We start from the raw sequence: 19,226 nt of genomic DNA, 5'->3' as shown, positions 1-19,226 counted from the left end.
GCCACAGCTGCTGGGCAGCACTGCGGAGGGAGAGGAGAGCTGGGTAACAGCGGTTGGGCACCCTGGTCACCCGTGTGGGCACTTCTTGAGGACCTGCCTCAGGATGCTCGCCCCTGCCCGGCAAGGGGACAGTGGGATCACTCGCCGGCTTCAGCCCGTGTTCCCTAGGGAAGCACATCCTTCATGGTGGCCCCATAAATGGGCTTCTCCAAGAGAAGGTTGAGCAGGGACCGGGATGAGCAGAGAGGGCAGAGCTCGGCTCAGGGCAGCCCGCTCCCACGAACAATAGGGCTGTGCAGATTCATGCCGGCAGAGGATATAAAAAACATCAACTGGGGAAAAAAAATCCATAGCAGCCATTGTTGAGGGTGGGAATGAAGCGAGTTTTGTCTTGGTCTCTTCCTTCGACATCTTTCATGTTTATTGTGAATGAAGCTCCATTGAAGGGCTGCTCCTTCCCAGGTAGCCGGTTACCACCCGGTGAATAGCCTGGCCACTTTGCTTAGTAATGGGATTATATTGTTTTTCATTACAATGGGAACTTTGATTCCCAAAATGTCCTGACTAATGTCTACTTAAGAAACAAAGCCATTTTTTTTCCCTCTCCCCATCGAACTGGTAGGAGGAACAGGGCTCTAGCACGTTTTTCCCCACTCCTGTCCATGAGTACATCCAGCTTTCGGAATTCCTTTAGTTTCTCTCCAGATGAAAGTCTGGATCTTAAAATCTCAATTAGATGGCTTGGGCTAGGTCAAAAATGAAATGGAACGAACAAAAAAAACCCAAAAAACACATCAAAGACTTTGGAATTGCAGTTTGCTTTTTTTAATTAAACAAGACTGGAGATCTGCTCTTGCTTTATTAACCTGATGTCACTCGGAGTAACCTGCTGCTTTGCCAACCGCCCTCCCTGTGTGAAACTCTCTTTTTTTCCCAGGCTGGTGTCCCAGAGTGTTTAATAAAGCAGGTCCTGGATGGGACTTCATAAAAAAAACCACCAGTTTGGTTTAGCACTGGGTTTTGGTGCTGGGAGCCATGTTGCGGCTGCCGGAGGTGTTTGTGGGGCCGTGCTGGCGCCGGGGGAGCGCAGCAGGGCTGGTGGGAGCTCTGGGGTGTATCGCCCAGCCGGGGTGCCCGATGTGTGTGAGGGGGAGCTGGGCAGCTCTGCCTCTTCTGCCTTGGCTCTCCTGGGAGCCGTGGCAAAGCCTTTGGTTTCTTAACGGACGGCTGTGCCAGAAACCACAGAGCAAAGCTGCAGGTGAGGCGCGGTGAGCCTGGCTGTGCCCGCGGCTGGGAGGGGGCTCAAGCGGCCCCCACCAGCCTCAGGCGGGCAGGGCAGGAGGGAGCAGCCACAGCCCCACATACCCCAGGGAGCTCAGGGCAGCGTCCAAAATTGTTTCTCATCTCCCTGCACCCATCTCTCTTCTGCTGGCTCAAGGGGTGCCCTGCCACCCTGGGCAGGGTGGCAATGCCGGGGCAGGAGCTGAGCAGGACATGGGCTGAGACGCAGGGTGCTGAGTTCTGCTTTCCCAGCGGACCATTTCCCAGGCCTGTCTGCTTTCCCCTGGCTCCGGAGTGTTCTCCTGTGCTCATGGGGTACTTCTGGGGCAGGCTGATGCTGCGGGGAAGCCATCCTGTAGACAGTTGTGTGCACGTGCAGTCCCTGATGATGCTCCATGCAGGAGCACAGGAGGGGCTGGTGGGAAAGCAATGGATAAGGATGAATGGAATAAGGTGGAATGGAAGATGGAGTACGAAGCAAATCTCTCGGTGACATGGAGACGTATCCCTGAGCACCACCCCTTTCTCTGGTTGGATTGGAGCTGGGGGAGATCAGGATCCTCCGGGCTGGCACTGAGCAAGTGTGTCTTAGGGGGAAGGGTGTAACTCCAGGAGAAAGCTGGGGTGTTGCTTCCAGGCTGTGCCAGGCAGGAAGCCACTGGCACAACTGGAAAAGTGACTCTTGTGCGTGAATGCCTGATGGAAAGCGAGCTTAACGCCCGGGGTCTGCAGCTGCTGGGGTGGCACAGGTGGAGGTGTGAAGGCAGGCAGCTGTGGCTCCAAGGACGGCAGTTACCCCAGGGGCGTGCGGGGTGGGGGTGGGGGGGGGGTAGGGCCCTGTCTCCACTCTGTGGCTGGCAGCAGTGGCAGTGGTCACTTAGTGCAGCTGAGGGGGACTCTCCTGCTGGTTATTTCTTCTTCCCTCAGCTGTTGCCAGCAAACACGTGAAATCCGAGCGTCCTGCTCACGTTTGGCCACTTGCTTCGCTCCGCAGGGTCCGCACTGGTGCAGGCATCCGCTCGGTCCTGCAGTGTTTGCTGGTGCAGAGGGCTGTGTGGGTGTGGTGGTCTGTCGGTGGAGACCCTCTGCGCCACGCAGGGTCACGGTTGTGGTTGCTGAACCGCCTCTGTGCTGGGGTGGCTCTGCCGGGGGCTCTGGGGCACAGAGAGGATGGCTTGTCTGGGATGGCTGCTCCAGGCCATGGGTACCACCGGGCAGAAAGCAGCATTGCCACCAGCCCAGCCTGCGCCTGGGGATGGGTAGCGGGATGGGGCCAGCTCCCTGTGGCGGGGGAGACCCCACACCTGGTGCCTAGGTTCACTGCTGCCCTAGAGACAACAGGGACTCTCCTGGCTCCGTTAGTCTCAAGACCCCCAAAATGGGGCTTGAGTAAAGACCTGAGCCTCCCCTCCTCAGCTTTCCCACGGTGCTCATACCTTGGGGAAAACAAGCGTGGCCATTTATGCTTCCAGCAGATGTGGGTGAGGAAGAGGTTATGATAGCAGTGCAGATAAGAGGCAGCCTGGACACGGGGCCAGCGGTGGGGATGGGGCTCACTGCCAGCCCCCCCATCCCCTCCTGCGGCGTGGGTCTGCCCCCTGCCCTGCCATGTCTGGTGGCCATGCTCCAGCTTACACTTGGTTTTCATTTTGCTTGTGGTTTATTTTGTGCGTTTTAAGCTTTTGTTTGTGGTCTATTTTGTGCGTTTTAAGCCCGGGGTGGGTTTTACCTCCAGCCCTGCCAAGGTCTCAGCCCTTGGGAGGATGCGCTGGCGCCGGGCAGGAGAGCAATGGGTGTCATAAGTGTGGCTGTTCTCAGCTGTGGGGTGGTGCAGGCGCAGCCTCTGCTGAGCCCCCCAACATCCAGGGGATCCCCCATGCACCCAGCACCTCTGAAACACCCCCTGGCCCCTGGGCTGTGCTTGGGCAGAGCTGACACATCCCAAATTTGAACAAAGCCCCCATGCCGCCATGCAGGAGCCGTGCCGGGGTGGGCTGTGGGAGCTCCTGGGTGTCATCTGTGCCGGCCGTGGCAGATGGCAGCTTAGCACAGAAAAGAAAACATTAGTCTTGGGTCAGAGGTCACAGAAACATCTGCCTCGGGATGCTTTCAGTGCCCACATTGCTGCGGAGGGACAAAACCTGTTGCTGGTGGGTTGGAGGGAAGGCCTTGCGCACCGCAAGCAGGGAGGGAGCGAACAAAGGGCCGGCAGCGGGTGCAGAGCCGCACGCACAGAGCACCCAGTGCGGGACCTGAGGGCTGCTGGGGGCTGGGATGGGCACCCCAACTCTGCCGGCACTGCTCCATGCCGCGGCGCCCGGCCAAGCACGTGCGTAATGCAAAGCTGGGGCGGCGGCGGCAGCAGAGTTTGTTGGCACACTGATGTTCCTACGGCTCATTCATGCTTTTGATTATATGATCTGCCGAGCTTTTCTGGATCCTTGCTGAAATAACTGCAGTGCTGGGCCGTTGTTTGTAACTCGTTAAGGATGTGCAGCAGACACAACAAATGCACGTGCCCACGCTGAGCAGATCCAGATTTGGCCCGGGCTCGGCGCTGGGAACGGGGTGGGAATTCAGGGCCACTGTTCCCATTCCCAGGCTGTCCCCCGGGACTCACAGTCTGACCTTGGACAAGGCCTTCTCCGTCACCCTTCACATCGCCCATGAATCGTGCTGGAGATTTATGGGTTGGGAGCGTGGTGCATTATTAATTGTGCCTCCCCCCTCGCAGCAGTTTGTGCTCCAGGCGTGGGTGCTCGCTTGGGGCCAGCGTGGGGGGGGGTGGGTGGAAGATGCGTTGCAGCCTGATGTGGGAATCCAGCCCCCAGCCTCTGCCTGACCCCCCCAGAACAAAAAGCCACTGGGATGGATGGCAGTCCCAGACGCTCAGGGGATGTAAATCAGCATGTTCACACCTGCGAGGAGCACATGCAGCATCCCCATCCGCAGGGATGGGGACCAGCTGCCGCATCGCTGTCCTCTGTCCTGCCTGGTGCTTTGGTGACAGCCCCAGTCCCTTGGTTAGGTCACATAAAAAATATCCTGGAAGTGAGAAGTTGTGAGACTGTCTGCCCAGGCTTGCTCCTTACATTGGCACGGTGCTGGGAGAGGGAGCATCGTGCATTGGAGCAGGGCTCGGCCATCACCGGGGTTGGGATGTCGTCACCCTCTGTCACCATTTGAAACGGTGGGGTGGGTCGTGGCAGGAGTGTTTGCTGCCTCTTCAGCAGCTTAATGAGTTGACAGAAACGGTTCTCAGCTGCATGCTCCGGGGAGGGAGAGGCACCGGTATTTTTAGCCATTCCTGCCTGGGTCGGGAACGAAGCGTACATTGTGGCGTGGGGCTGGGAGCGTGGCCATGCTGGCCTCTCTGGAGATTTCTTGAAGGCTCCTCAGGACCCCAGGGAGCTCAGCTGCCTTTCACTGCCTCGAAGTTGCTTTCTAATGGCCCTTCTGAGCTGTTCTGATCCTGGAGCACCCGCCCTGTCCTCTGCCAACACATATATCTATAATTAAAGTGTAGCTTTAATGTCTCTTATGCTAATTTCCATAAGCTGCTTGGGGTTTGGTTGGGTAGTCCTTGCTTGGGAAATGCCAAAGGAAAAACCACAGGGTGATCTTCACCCTGCTGAGCCTGCGGGGACGTCGCATCCTCCGTGTCTGCTCACCTGGGAGCTGTGACACCACCACCCGCCGGTATGTTTTTTACAGAAAATAAAGCTTAGCTCCCTGGGCTGAACTTTGGGAGAGCTTTTTAGCCCCTGGAGAAGTAGGTGGATGCATGATGAAGCTGCAGCACAGCTGGGAGCTGAACTTGGTTCTGCTGAATCCAGCCTTTCCAGACCTGGGAGAGCTGAAAAATAACTACATCTTGGGCTGGCCTTATTCTTCACCTGGTTTTTGATCTCTTGCTTTGCATGCAAGGCTTGTCTCCAGGCTTTCCTCTGCAGCCAGGGCTATAAAGCTGTTGCGGTTGTTGGGCTTTTAAATGCGGCTCCAGAGTCTCCGGCTGCGAGTGAGCCGTGGGACCCACACGGGGAGGTAACAGCAGGATTCATCCCGTGGCTTTGGTCCGCAGCCACGCTCTCCCCTGCCCTGTCTCAGACTTGTTGTTGCAAACCTGGTCAGAAATAGCATCGTTTCTGTGCAGAAGCATCTACAGATGATGAAGCTGCTGGGTGCAAGACAGCCCGTAGGCATGTCCCAGGTGCTGCTGTGTGCAAGTGGAGGAGCATCCAGTGTCCTCATTCCATGCTCTCGCTGAGCGACGATATCACTATCGTGACAGTGATATCTGGGCCATCAGAGACCTTTTGTTCTGAAACCTTGATAAGAAACTGAAATGGCTTAGAAAACTGTGGAAGGATTTGAGAGGGCTCCCCGCACTGGGAGTTGGTGCTGTGTGTGCCATGGGTATGCCAGGGCTGGACTGGGTATGCCAGTGCTGTCCCCGTCCCTGCCACAGTTGCGGTTGTGGTTCAGGAGTCACCAGACCTCCACCGTGGGTCTGTGTTGCACAGCCCCACTCTGTGCGATGCAAACTCTTCCATGGGTTACAGTAGTGGCTACTGGATTTTAAGGGTGCCTGTGTCGTATTGCTTTTTTTCTGGAAAATTGGATCACTAGCACTTCTCTGTGGCTGGAAATACCCACCTTGCAGGGAGGGGAAATGTGATGCATGAGCGTACCGTACCCTGGTCGTATCCTGGTCCCACCTGCCGTGTGTGTCCATCACTCAGCTCAGCCCCTTCTGGCCTGGGCAGACCTGTGCCAAGCCCTTTCCTGTGTCTGCCGCACCCTCCTCTCTTCTCGAGCTGATTGCATCCATAAACCAGCTCTTAAAACAAACAAATAGAAAGCCATTTAAAACAAATCTGCAAACTCCATGAAACTTGAGGGATTTCCTGAAGCAAAAGCCTGGAAAGCACCAGGGCAGAGCAGCTGGGCATAGGGCAGCCCCCAGCCCAGGCACTGCCAATGGCCCCGGCCCCCTTTGCGCCTTCGGGCAGGGGCTCAGGGGAGTTTCTCCAGTCACTAATTAACCTCCTGGCTAATAACCATGCCCAGGCTCGGGCTGAGCTTCCCATCCGTGAGCTCAAACCACCACTTGCCTGCACTGAAATTGGAAACGGTCCGAAAACTTAATTGGGTGGGAGGGCTTTCGGCTCTGCGCCCCTCGCACTGGCCTCATTTAAGCTCTGTGGTGCAGGACCCCCAATCCCAGCAGCGGCCGCACTGCCTGCCCGGCTCGGCCAGGGATGCAGAGCATCGCCTCCAGGTCCCGGCTGCCCACGGTGGCACTGCCGCAAACCAAAGCCAGTGCCGTGCTGGTTCCCACGTGCTCAGCGATTCCCGCGCATTCTCTGGGGCTCTTTGTCCATCATCATTTTTTTTTAAATTATTATTCTTATTCCTTTTTTTTTTTTTTTTTTTTCTCCCCTTGGAGAACCTCGTGACGCTTCCCTGTCCGCCAGCCGCCGCGAGGGCCTGGCGGATTGTTTTAAGAAAAAAAGCGTGTGTGGTGCGGCGAGGCGGGGGAGAGCGGTGCTTTTACCAGATGACTGCACACTTGAGCGGTTCGCCGGCGGCGTGCCTGTGCCGGCCGCCTGGCCCCGCACAATGGCCCCTCTCAGGCGGCCGCGGCCCCAGCCCTTGCATTGCCCGCGCGGCCGTGGCGCAGCCACCCAGAAGCGCCGTCGCCCCGTGGCCATGGCGCCCTGGGCTCGGAGCCGCCGTCGAGCCGGGCATCGCATCGGCCGCCGGCAGCTGCTCTGCCTCATTAGGATGCACACCTGCTCCCCGCCGCCCTTTGTGTGCCGAGCAGATGCCCTGATTTATTATTATACACATTTTCTTTTTCATTTGGCCTGGATAATGCCGTCTCATTAACTCAAAATGTCTCTGAATCCTGACAAATTCTCACACAATCCCCAACAATGAAATCAGAATTGGGTTAAAAAAAAAAAAAAAAAAAAAAAGTAGGGGAAAAAGAGAGGGGGAGCAGGGCCAGAACGCGGTCCTGCCGCCAGCGTGGCGCGGCAAAGCGCGGCAGCTCCGGGTTAGGGCTGGCTGAGGGCGGGGGGTTGCTGGCTGTGCTTCCCTGGAGGAGCCCCACGTTCTTGTTTTGGGGTTTGCAGGTGAGTGCTCTGCTCTACAGCCTTGGGGTTGCAGCGTTCCCTGGCCCAGTGCACCCCAGGGGTCTGCCTGCCACAGGAGCCTTGGATGCCACGCACGAGGCTTGGGGACACAAGGTCCTGCTAGCTTGGGTGGCGATGGGTGTGGGCACGTGGGTACCCTGAGCTCTCTGACCTGCCAAAGCACAGCGGGCACCACAGTCCCCCTGTGCCCAGGTCCATCACCTCCAGCAGTGACTGCCTTATCCCAAGCTCACGGCAACACATGCAGCCGACCCCAGGTTTATTTCTGCTCTCAGGGTCTCTGATAGCAGCCAGCAGCCCGGCAGCAGCTGAGCGTGGCATGCCCTGCTCTGCTGCGGTGGCATTGCCATCGCGGTGTGGGACAGCAGCGTGCTGGTGGCGTCTCACTCCTCCCGTGCCCTTCTCGCAATGGCCGCTCGGCACAGCGCGGCCAGGGTGGTGGCCTTTGGAGGTGGTGTAATGTGAGCAGAGCTGCTAGGGGACAAGACGCGTGGCACCTCGTGTTGCAGACATGCTAAAAGAGAAGCCGTGCAGGAGGGTTTGCGCTGGGGAGATGCTGAAGGGCCTCATCCCTGGGATATTCTCTTGATGTCAGGTGCCCTTGGTCTCTCTGTGCACAGCTTTGCTCTGTCCTCCCTTTCCTGGGGGGCGTCTCCCCAGTCCGTGGGGTCCTTTGCCGGCCCTGCATCCTGCCCAGCCTCGCTGGGATGACTGGTGGGATTTGCCCTTGGGGCATGTCCCCATCACCTGCCCCGTTCCTGCAGCAGGCAGTTGTTCCAGCCCTGTTGGCCAACGGTGACAGATGGTTGAGCTGGTGGCCGCATCGGGGGGCCTTTTCTCAGGGCCCCCCCACAGAGGGACATGGCAGCCGGGGCTGCTCAGCCCTTCTTGTGCAGGGTTTGGCTTTGGGGAAGATCTCAGCTGGCTGCGGGGAGCAGGAATGTGTCCCACCTGCTACCAGCCAACACCGAGCCCATGTTTGAGTGATTTCTGAGGATGGAGGAGGATTAGAAGTTGCCCTGGTGGAGAAGGGAATCCAGCGCCGGGAGGGACGGGCAGGAGCACAGGGCTGTCCCCGTGCTGCTTGGCCCTGGGGTTTCTGTTCCCTGGGGGTCTGTAGGTGCCCTGGGTTGGGTACAGGTTTGGGGGTGCTCCTGGCTCCTTGTGCCTTGGTTTCCTTTCCAGCGATGGGGAGGGTGGGCCCACAAAAAGCACATTGCGATGAGAAGCAGGACGTCAGCGCTGGAGGCTGCGGTTTTGCAAGTCAGTGCAGGCCCCTCGATGGGGGATGCCTTTGTTCCCGGCACCTCTTTCATCTTCCTCTTCTCAGCCCAGAGCGGCCAGGGCAGAGCCTTGCAATTGTCAAACCTGACATTCCGAGATGCGGTGTGGGGCTGGGCCTGGGGAGGTGTTCCTGGAGCCGGTCCCTGGGGCGTCCGGGTGTCCCCGCGGGGCTGATCCCACTGACGGCGTGTCTCGCCCCTGCCAGGTGTAGCAATGCCTACATGGGCGAGCGGTGCCAGCTGCCCAACCCCTGCCTGAGCTCCCCCTGCAAGAACGCCGGCACCTGCACCGCGGTGGTGCACGGCAGCACTGTGGACTACACCTGCGCCTGCCGCCTGGGCTTCACCGACGAGCTCTGCCTGACGCCCCGTGACAACGTCTGCCTCAGCAACCCCTGCCGCAACGGGGGGACCTGCGACCTGCTGACGCTCAGCGAGTACAAGTGCCGCTGCCCACCGGGGTGGTCAGGTGAGCTGGTGCCGCTGCACAGTGTGGGGACGCGGTGACCTGGCCGGGAGGCATATGCTCCTGGAAGACCCCTGTGGATGGAGAAGGGTGCTGCCTGTGATTGCAGCTTCCTTCGGTGCTGGGGGAGCGATGGGGTCTGCAAACCCATGTTGGGGCTTGGGGGGGGGGGGGGGTCCCTGGCTGGGTGAGCTGCGAACCTCCTGCATGCGTGAGGATTTTCCGGGGGCAGAGGTGGGGGGAGTTAGTTGTGATCGCTGTGAACACAGTCCCAGAGCTGGGTCTGCACCCCAGCGCAAGGATCGCTCCCACCAAGAGCCTGAGCTGCAGTTCGCATCCTCATCCTCCCTCCCTGCCCTCCCCAGGCAAAACCTGCCAGCAGGCCGACCCCTGTGCCTCCAACCCCTGCGCCAACGGGGGCCAGTGTGTCCCCTTCGAAGCCCACTACATCTGCCGGTGCACCGCCGGCTTCCACGGGGCCAACTGCAAGCAGGACATCAACGAGTGCAACATCTCACCGCCCGTCTGCAAGAACGGTGGGAGCTGCACCAACGAGGTGGGCACCTACCAGTGCTCCTGCAAGCCAGCATACACTGGGCAGAACTGTGAGCATCTCTACGTACCCTGCAACCCCTCGCCCTGCCAGAACGGGGGGACGTGCCGCCAGATCGGAGACACCACCTATGACTGCACATGCCTGCCAGGTAGAGGCTGCCTCCGAGGGGGGGACAGGGCCAGGGGACCCTCTTGCAGCCTCTTTGCCCTCCGTAAACAAGGAGTGCTCTATCTTTCCTTGGGTGATGGCTCTGGGGGGGGGACAAAATCGAGGGGCTGTGGGCTCACTGTGCCATGTGCATTTAGGAAAACGTTGGGCAGCAATGCCCGAAGATGAGAGGTCATCTGGGGGCTTTTTATACTTGGTGATTCACCAAAATAGCTCTTCCAAAACAACTGTTTCAGCAGAGGCCCCTGTGCGGATGCTCATATTCCAGAATAAGAGTGCCTTTTTCCGCTTTAGCTTAATCCACTTCCAGAATGGAATAATTAGCCCGGAATAGCTGTTTTGGAAAGTTTCCGAGTGTGAATGGAGTTGGGGAAGGGAGACCCTCTCCATGCTCGCTGCTGCTCCCTCCGGCAAGCGCTGGAGCAGCCCAGCCAAAGCCCAGCGGCTGAAATGAAGGGTTCTTGCAGGAGGGGGCCCGCTGGGGGCTGTCCCAGGAGCTCAGCACCTTGCAAGGGAGCTTGCACCCTGCATGCCGGAGGAAAGAAAAGCTGCTGCGAAAGGGGCCCCTGACCCCGGCAAGCCCTTTCGGTTCTGCCCTGGGGCAGCAGTCTGCAGTGCGGTCGGGGCAGGGAGCGGAAGGGGCTGTGTGTTCCCCCCCACGGCCCCGTGACAGCTGGAGAAATGAAATAGTGGAATTTTCTGCCGGCGGGTGGCACAGCCCAGAGCCCCAGTGCAGCCCCATGGTCAGACCAGGCTGTGCTTGCCAGGGGGCAAGTGCCATTTCTCACCCGGGCCAGCCACGCCGGCCGGCTGCGGCAGACGCGGGGGGGGCGCATCCACCCTCTGCCTTGGAAGGAAGCTGTGGGCAGGGCTGAGCTGCCTGAGAAGTCTCTTGTGGGGCTGCTTTGATCTCCTCTGGTTGCCTATAGCCCCGCTGGGGCAATACAAGGGGTAGGCGGCTTCTCTGCTGTGTGCCCTGGGCAGTGCTGGGCATTACTGCGGGGAGCCCCCGCCTCCCTCTGCGGCAGCTCCTGCCCCACCGCCACTGGGGATGTGGCATTGGGGTGGGAATGGGGTCTCTCAGGTGGCACAGATGTACCCGCATCCTGCTGGCAGCCCTGCCCGGTGCTGGGGGAAGAGGCGTGATCCCCACAGGGCAGCACGAGGGATCTCGTCTTGATCTCTGACACAGGCTCAGAGGTTCAATCCCCTTCCCAAAGCTTTTGGCTGCAGTAACTCAGGAGACTAGTTAACCATCCAAAATACATAGGGCCCTGCAGGATCTCCTGCTTCCCCTCCACGCCTGCTCACCCAGGCTGGAGCAAAGCTCCTGTCTTTAGGGGCAGCAAGGCGTCGGGGCTGACCAGGCGAGCAGTGCCGGGGAAGGAAGCCTTTCCTTCTGGGATGAGCCAGTGCCACCGGGAGCTCCCAGGGGCGATGCTCTGCGGGAGCAGCTCCAAGCCCTGGCCCGGCAGAGCAGCATTGCCACAGGGATGGGCAGGTGGAGGGGGCAGGAGGAGCGGCGCTGGCCCTGCCCTGCCGTTCTGCTGACGAGGCACTTTCTCCGGAGCAGCCCAGGCGTCGGGCATGTCGGGGTGAGGCATGGCCCTCGGGGAGCATCCCTGCTGCAGTGGGGATCGCTACTTTTCACGCCCAGCTGCAGCTTCGTGGGCCGCTTCTAGATTTGCATGCTGCACGAGCTGGTTTGCCTCCTGTGGGGTGGTGCAGCACAGCCCCTGCTCCGGAGGGGACAGGGGAGGGGACAGGGGGCTTGCTCGGCACCTCTGCCATCCCACGTGGCTTGGTGCAGGAGCTGCATTGGCTTGGGTGGAGGCCGGAGGGACTGGAGGCTGTTTCTCATGATAAGAGGGTGATTGATACGCTGGTATGCAGCACAGCAAACCTGAAACAATGTCCCCTTTTCATTCCCGGAGAGGCCTGGCCATACCGGGTTTCTTCAAGTTAAACTAATCTGGGCTGTTTTATCATGCCATCGCTGTAGAATGTAACCCTGAGTTTAAAGTAATTGCAGTACTAATTACTCATTCCTCATTCGGATGGTTCAAAATGAGTTAATCCTGGTGTCTAGGACATTGCCAGTTATTGCTGTTCAGTTTCAGCCCAGCTGCTTAAAACCGAGGTGCAAATCAACATTATCTGCTTTGGACTCCTACCAGGAATCGCAAATAACTGTTGCAGCTCCTCGTGCAGTGGGGCTGAGGCTGTGGGGGAGAGGAAAACACGGCCCTTCGGAGAGAGCAAGGGGGAAACCCCCAGCTGGGACAGGGTCTGGGGTCCCACAGGGGCTGAGCCTGGGCACACGGTCCCTTCCCCGTGGAGGCGGAGGTGATGCAGTGAGCTGCCCGCACAGGGGAGCAGCCCAATTTGGGCGTGCAGGATGCCTTGGGGAGTTTGGGGAGCTGCAGGGGCACGCCGGCACCGCGGGGAGCTGCCACGGGCTGGCATTGCTGTCCCGACCCTGTGTGTCTGGGCGGGCTGGGAATCCTGACGGCGGCTGGTTGGGGCTTTGGGGGTCTTCGGTAAATGCAGCACTTAACCCAAGTGGCAGCTGGAGGGGGACGGGACAGCTTGGCAGATGCTCTGAGACGGGCCTGGGTGTTTCATTTCTGCTGCAGAGGCCACGGGGAGAGGCCCGGGGGCAGCGTGGTTTCTGTGTGTGCCATGCTGTCGGGTGGAGGTGATAACATAAACCCCGGCAGCCGGGCTCACCGCGAGAGAGGTGGGCTGGGATTAGCGCCGCGTGGGCGGTGGTTCACCCTGCCAGGGACATGGATCCCCCTCCGGGCCAAGCGCTGCTGCTGAGGCTCTTTAGATGTGAAATTAAAAGCCGGTGATTCAGCACCGGGTGCCGCAAGCCTTCGTGGGAGCAGCCCCAGTTCATCCCAGCTTTCCGTGGAGCCGGATCCTCCACCGCCCGAGGCAAGCGTCTCCGGAGCCGGGGGCTTTGGCAGGCAAGCCCTGTGCTGGGGACGCCCCGTCTGCCCTGTGCGGAGGAAGATGCTGCTGCTTGCCAGGCTCCGGTGATGGTGTCCTGGCAGGGAAACCTGCATGGCAGAACCAAGCCCCAGCAGACGCGGGACGGGGCTGGGGATGAAACCAGGCGGCTGGCTTCAAAGCTGGGCTGGGAGCACCTGGTACACGCTCGGCAGCCAGTAACGAGCAACCTGCCATCGGCGGGGGGGGGGGGGGGGGGGGGGGGTGAGGGGCTGAGGCAGTGGCATGGCCGATTGGTGGGCTGGCATCACGGCAGATGTCTCCTCTGCACAGGGTTCACGGGCCAGAACTGTGAGGAGAACATCAATGACTGTCCAGGCAACAACTGCAAGAATGGGGGCACCTGCGTGGACGGTGTCAACACCTACAACTGCCAGTGCCCACCCGAGTGGACAGGTAACACTGCTGCTGGCGGTGAGGGTGGCACAGGACTGGGCTGGAAGGACGAATCCTGCCCCAGGGAACACTGGGGACCAGATGGGGAGAGCTGTCCTGCTTCACAGCAATGCTCGTGGAGCCTGTGGGAGCTGGGCAGTGCCGGACTCATGCATGTGCCCTGTCCCCTGGCAGGTCAGTACTGCACCGAGGATGTGGATGAGTGCCAGCTGATGCCCAATGCCTGCCAGAATGGGGGCACCTGCCATAACAACCATGGCGGCTACAACTGCGTCTGCGTCAATGGCTGGACAGGGGAGGACTGCAGCGAGAACATCGATGACTGTGCCATGGCTGCCTGCTTCCACGGGGCCACCTGCCACGACCGGGTAGCCTCCTTCTACTGCGAGTGCCCCCACGGCCGCACAGGTGAGGCCCCGTCCCATCTTGCCCCCTGCTCGCGGTGCAGGGTGGCAGCTCCCCGCATGTCCCCTGGCTCCTAGCTTAGGTCTTGGTGCGTGATGACTTGTGCGCCCATCACCCTTGACATACGCCTGCCTTTTGCCACCCAGGTTTGCTGTGCCACCTCGATGACGCCTGCATCAGCAACCCCTGCAACGAGGGCTCCAACTGCGACACCAACCCTGTCAACGGCAAAGCCATCTGCACGTGTCCTTCGGGGTACATGGGGCCAGCCTGCAACCAGGACGTGGACGAGTGCTCGCTGGGTGAGCACCGGGGCTGAGCTGTGCGGGCAGCAGAGGAGAAGCTGGGAAGAGTGCCGGTGCCACCGGGAGCTCACATACATCTGGGAGCATGTCCTGTGAGCCATGCTTGTGTGTTGCAGGAGCCAACCCTTGTGAGCACGCGGGGAAATGCATCAACACCCAGGGGTCCTTCCAGTGTCAGTGCCTGCAGGGCTACTCAGGCCCTCGCTGTGAGATCGATGTCAACGAGTGCCTCTCCAACCCCTGCCAGAATGATGCCACCTGCCTGGATCAGATTGGGGAGTTCCAGTGCATCTGCATGCCTGGTGGGTGGGCAGGGCAGCCCTGGGGACCCCTGCCCCGGTGCTGGGTGCGGGTGGTGGCAGGGACCTGGGTGCCCCTGAGCTTCAGCTCAGTGTTGGTTTGGGTGAGGAGCTGTGGGAGGCACGTGTTCGTGGAGACAGCACCAAAAAGAAAGAGCTCGGTAGAGGTGGCGCAGTCTCCCGCAGCAGTGTGGGGACAGGAGGTGAGAGTTGGGGACCATCAGCACTGCTCTGGGCTCCTCCTTTTGCTGAACTTGCTGGCTTGGATCAAGCCAAGGGCAGGGAGATCTGGAGTGGACAATCATGGAGCAGCTTGTGCATCAAGTCCCACCACCTGTAGCACAGCTCCTGAGCTGCCTTTGTAAAGACGGGGAGGCCAAAGGTGCCCTGGTGTAACCTGCCCATCCTGCGCGTTGTGCCGTCCCCGTGCCATGGTGTTGATGGCGTGCCGGGTCTCCCCGCAGGTTACGAGGGGGTTTACTGCGAGATCAACACAGATGAGTGTGCCAGCAGCCCCTGCCTGCACAACGGCAACTGCCTTGACAAGATCAACGAGTTCCACTGCGAGTGCCCCACTGGTACGTGGCATCCATCCTGCTGCCATCACGGTGGAGTCAAAGCCGTGGTGCAGCTCAGCTCGAGCTGGGAAGGAGCCGAAAATAGGATCCTTGAATTTTAGAGCCTCTTGAAAGGGGGAGAGGGAGCTGAGCACTTCTTGGGAATTTTGATGGGGGGGTTCCCCCATGGCAGCGAGGGGCTGAGCCCCTCGCCGTGCAGGCGATGCTGCTCCAGGTCCGGCCCATGGGAGAGGGGAAGGAGGATTAAACCCCATGGCTTTGCACTTGAAAAGGCCCCTCTTTGGGAAGGAGGACTGGGGGCCGGGGGGGCCGCACCAGCAGCTTTGAATGTGGTGTCAAAGTCACAGGGTGGAGCGGAGAATGGGGAGACGGTTAATCTGTGAAAGGAGGTTTTGAAGTTCAGAGACTTTGCTCCTCTAGAGATGTAAATAAGATGCTCTCAATGGTGGGTCGCAGCCCCGCATTCAGGGCCCCCAGCAGCCGTCCCCATGGAAACCCGGCGCCCCGGCCGGGACATGGGGGGCCGGCGGGATCTGCCTGGCGGCGGGGGGAGGCTGGCGGGTCCAGCCACTGCACGGGGAGGTGACCTCTCCCTCCATTCCAGGCTTCAACGGGCACCTCTGCCAGTTCGACATCGATGAGTGCGCCAGCACCCCCTGCAAGAACGGTGCCAAGTGCGTGGATGGCCCCAACACCTACAGCTGCGAGTGCACCGAAGGTGAGGGGTCGCTGTGTCCCTGGGGGGCTCCAGGGGTCCTGCGCTGCTGGGCAGGAACAAGCCATTTCTACCCGGTGATGTGCCGTAAAACCCTGTTGCCAAATTATGAAGTGCCCACCTCCCCAAGCACCTGCCATGGCGGGTGTCCCCAAACCCCCCTGGCAGTGGGGTCAGTCCCCGCTAGTGGGACTCCGTGGGGCAGGACTGTCCCTTTCCCTGGTGTCACCCTGCTGCCCGCTGGAGCCCCGTGCTCCCGAGGTGTGGCCCTGCAGCAGCCGTCCCGCCGTGCTCCCCGCCTCGGCGGCGGGCGGCAGCAAGGGGTAAGGCAGGAAGGAAGGAATAAAGCTGCCTCTATGAGGACGCAAGGTGCAGGGCTGCGGGGGCTCGCCGACCGAAACCCAAGGAGCAGTTGCACAAAATGATGACTTGAGCCCTGGTGGCAAACAGTGGCTCTTTTGTGGAGCAGCTCCCGCCAGAAATCTTCCAGCTGAATGGCCTCTAATTAGTGTCTTGCTAATGCCAAGCCCCGATGAAAAGCTGCTATGTGGGCTTGGCGGGGTCTAGTCAAAGCTGTACTTTGTCCTCAGCTCTCCACCCCCAAACCCGGCGGGGAGGGAGCCGGCCAGGAGAATAGGATCTGCCGGGGGGGTTATTATTCGGGGGTGCCTGCGGCTGGCCCCCCCACGCGCTCCGGGACAAGCCGCAGGCAAACGCGGGGCCCCACTCCTGAGCTGAGGCGGCTTAATGCCGGTCATTGTGCGCCCCGGGACAAAGCTGTGAGCCGGGTCTGACCAGCCCTGCCGCTGCACGCCAGGGTGCTCCCCCGCCTGCGCCCCGCTCCTGGGGGTCCTGGGTCGTGCGGCAGGGCAGGTGGGCACGTTGAGCCACCCCGGTGTGCTGCCTCATACCTGGCCAGGGTGGGAAGGAGCGTCCTCCACCCTGACCCTGCATACCCCGTCCTGACCCCGTGCCCCCCATCCTGACCCCGTGTCTCTCCCGCTGGTGGCAGGTTTCTCGGGTGCTCATTGCGAGATCGATATCGATGAGTGCAACCCAGACCCATGCCACTACGGGACCTGCAAGGACAGCATCGCCACCTTCACCTGCCTCTGCCAGCCCGGCTACACGGGCCATCGCTGCGACATCAACATCAATGAGTGCCAGAGCCAGCCCTGCAAAAATGGGGGGACCTGCCAGGACAGGAACAATGCCTACAACTGCCTCTGCCTCAAAGGGACCACAGGTGAGTGGGAGAGACCCTCCAGGGGCTCCGTGCAGGTTGGCCATGCCGACACAGCACCCCGCTCCCAGCCCCATCCCGGGGCGAGTTGGCCCTGGGCCGCCACCAGCAGCGGCACCCTCGGCTGAGGGTGAGTTGTCCCGGTTTGGTGCCTGGCTCTCATGGGAGCCGTGCCCCAGCCAGGAGCCAGGGAGCTGCTTGTAGCAGCAGTTGGTGCCGGCGGGCTTCATTTTGCCTTGTCAGCGGGGTTGGGGACCCCCTAATGGCACCACTCTCCTCACCAGGGCCCAACTGCGAGATCAACCTGGATGACTGCGCCAGCAGCCCCTGCGACTATGGCAAGTGCATCGACAAGATCAACGGCTATGAGTGCACCTGCGAGCCGGGGTACACAGGTGAGAGCAGGGCATGACAGCCACTGTGGCACCCTGGGGACATGATCTGGATCCAGCCTTGTGCCATGGAGCCCTGGGATGTCTCCTGTGCCAGTGCTGGGATGCCTGCAGCTTGTGGTACCCCACGCAGCCAGGGCGAAGGTGCAGCCAGGAGGGGAGGTGCTGCCGTCCCACTTGCCAGAGGTTTTTGCACCCTCCAGCAGTCCTGCTTGTTCAGGAGGGTGACCCTGGCTCAGGCCGAAATCAAAGGGGTGTCTGGTGCCGCGAATTTGACTCCTGCTGCGCCCACTCCCATGGGTATCAGGTTGCTGCCTTGTCCAACTGGTTTGTTTGATTGCTGCTGGAAACGGCAGAGGGCTTTGATGGGAGCAGCCCCTGCCTCTCCCCACTCACATGGCCCCCCGTCCTCCTGCCCGCCGGGAGCTGCAATAAAGCCTGGCTTTGTCAGCCGCGGCAGGTAGGGTTACAGGCTGAAACCTGCTCCCTTCGTTATTCCCTCCTGGACCAAACGAGCCCAGGACATGGCCTCTTCCCAGTCGCGTTTAATTAAGCCAGGTGGGCGATGCAGGGGTGTGAAGTCACCCTACCTGGAGGGCAGCCCGCTCCTGCATGGCTGGCACACGTGTGCCTGGAGATTAGAGCCTCGGGCATCCATTCCCCAGGTGGCTGGAGGGGGACCTGCCCTGTGGGTGCCCCCCAGGAAGCAGTGCGCGCCCACCGTGCCATGCATCCTATGGGATAACGTTACCTCACACACCCCTTTCCCAGGGCGCATGTGCAACATCAACATTGACGAATGCTCCAGCAACCCCTGCCACAACGGGGGCACATGCAAGGATGGCATCAACGGATTCACCTGCCTCTGCCCCGAGGGCTTCCATGACCCCAAGTGCCTGTCTGAAGTGAATGAGTGCAACAGCAACCCCTGCATCCATGGGAAATGCCACGATGGGCTGAACGGGTAGGCTGGACAGTGTGGGTGCTGCTGTGGGGCTGCTGGGACCAGAGGGCTACCCAGCAGAGTTGGGGTTAGAGGCAAGGGCGAGCAGCAGTCCCCTGTGCCAGTACTTGTCCGTGCTCTGTGCTAGTGCCGGGGATGTTTCCCTGCAGGGGTACAATTAAGAGCTGGGGTTTGCTGGGTAGATGATGGCTGGTATAGCCAGGAGGGCCAGGTCAGAACAGATCCTGGGCTTTATGCCCCAATTTTTCCCCAAAGCTACAGGTGCGACTGTGACCCAGGCTGGAGTGGGACAAACTGCGACATTAACAATAATGAGTGCGAATCCAATCCCTGCATGAACGGTGGCACCTGCAAGGACATGACCAGTGGCTACATCTGCACCTGCAGAGAGGGCTTCAGTGGTAAGGGTGCAGCCAGGGCCACTGCCCCGTCCGCCCCACGCTGGGGCCTGGGTGGGAGCTGTGGGTGGGTGTCCCCATGACATTAGATGGGCTGGAGGCTTCGTTGTGAGGATGCTGGAGACTCCAGATCCGGTTGGGAGATGTGGCAGTGCAGCCAGCCTGGGGACCTTCAGCAGGAGTTTGGGCACCCATGGCTGGAGCTGAGAGCAAGAGGCTCTTCCAGGGCGATGGGTGGGCCATTGCCATTTGGCCAGTGCCAAAGACAACCACATCCCCACTGTACCCTCATCCCCCTACCACCAGCACAGCTCCATCACAGCCACTTTTATCTATTTTTCTTAACACAGGACCCAACTGCCAGACCAATATCAACGAATGTGCTTCCAACCCCTGCCTGAACCAGGGCACATGCATCGATGACGTTGCTGGCTACACCTGCAACTGCCTCCTGCCCTACACAGGTGAGGGGGAGCTCCCTGTGCCCTCCAGGCCCTCACTGGGGCTCTGCAGGGCTGCTGCTTTGAGTGTGGCAGCAAATCGGTCCCTCTATACGTGAGAGGAGCTGGCACCAAGCACGGAGGCTTCCCTCGCACTGCCC

General features: G+C 60.3%; 1 protein-coding gene across 3 annotated transcripts in view; it reads left to right on the top strand.

Moving 5' to 3' along the window:
• The window catches only part of NOTCH1 (notch receptor 1), a 44,599-nt gene that overhangs the window by 10,577 nt on the left and 14,796 nt on the right, over nucleotides 1–19,226 (top strand). For all 3 annotated transcript variants that reach the window (XM_037400368.1, XM_037400366.1, XM_037400369.1), the window contains exons 3-15: nucleotides 8,932–9,194; nucleotides 9,557–9,895; nucleotides 13,204–13,326; nucleotides 13,501–13,734; nucleotides 13,878–14,033; nucleotides 14,153–14,338; nucleotides 14,800–14,913; nucleotides 15,518–15,631; nucleotides 16,641–16,874; nucleotides 17,156–17,266; nucleotides 18,035–18,227; nucleotides 18,483–18,628; nucleotides 18,976–19,089. In XM_037400368.1, coding sequence (XP_037256265.1) covers nucleotides 8,932–9,194; nucleotides 9,557–9,895; nucleotides 13,204–13,326; nucleotides 13,501–13,734; nucleotides 13,878–14,033; nucleotides 14,153–14,338; nucleotides 14,800–14,913; nucleotides 15,518–15,631; nucleotides 16,641–16,874; nucleotides 17,156–17,266; nucleotides 18,035–18,227; nucleotides 18,483–18,628; nucleotides 18,976–19,089 — 2,327 coding nt within the window. The remainder of the gene's footprint in view (nucleotides 1–8,931; nucleotides 9,195–9,556; nucleotides 9,896–13,203; nucleotides 13,327–13,500; nucleotides 13,735–13,877; nucleotides 14,034–14,152; nucleotides 14,339–14,799; nucleotides 14,914–15,517; nucleotides 15,632–16,640; nucleotides 16,875–17,155; nucleotides 17,267–18,034; nucleotides 18,228–18,482; nucleotides 18,629–18,975; nucleotides 19,090–19,226) is intronic.

The sequence above is a fragment of the Falco rusticolus genome, chromosome 9, assembly GCF_015220075.1.
Source record: "Falco rusticolus isolate bFalRus1 chromosome 9, bFalRus1.pri, whole genome shotgun sequence".
Classification (NCBI taxonomy): Eukaryota; Metazoa; Chordata; class Aves; order Falconiformes; family Falconidae; genus Falco; species Falco rusticolus.
Note: the sequence above shows the minus strand (reverse complement) of the source record. Positions and strands in the feature narration are given on the sequence as shown.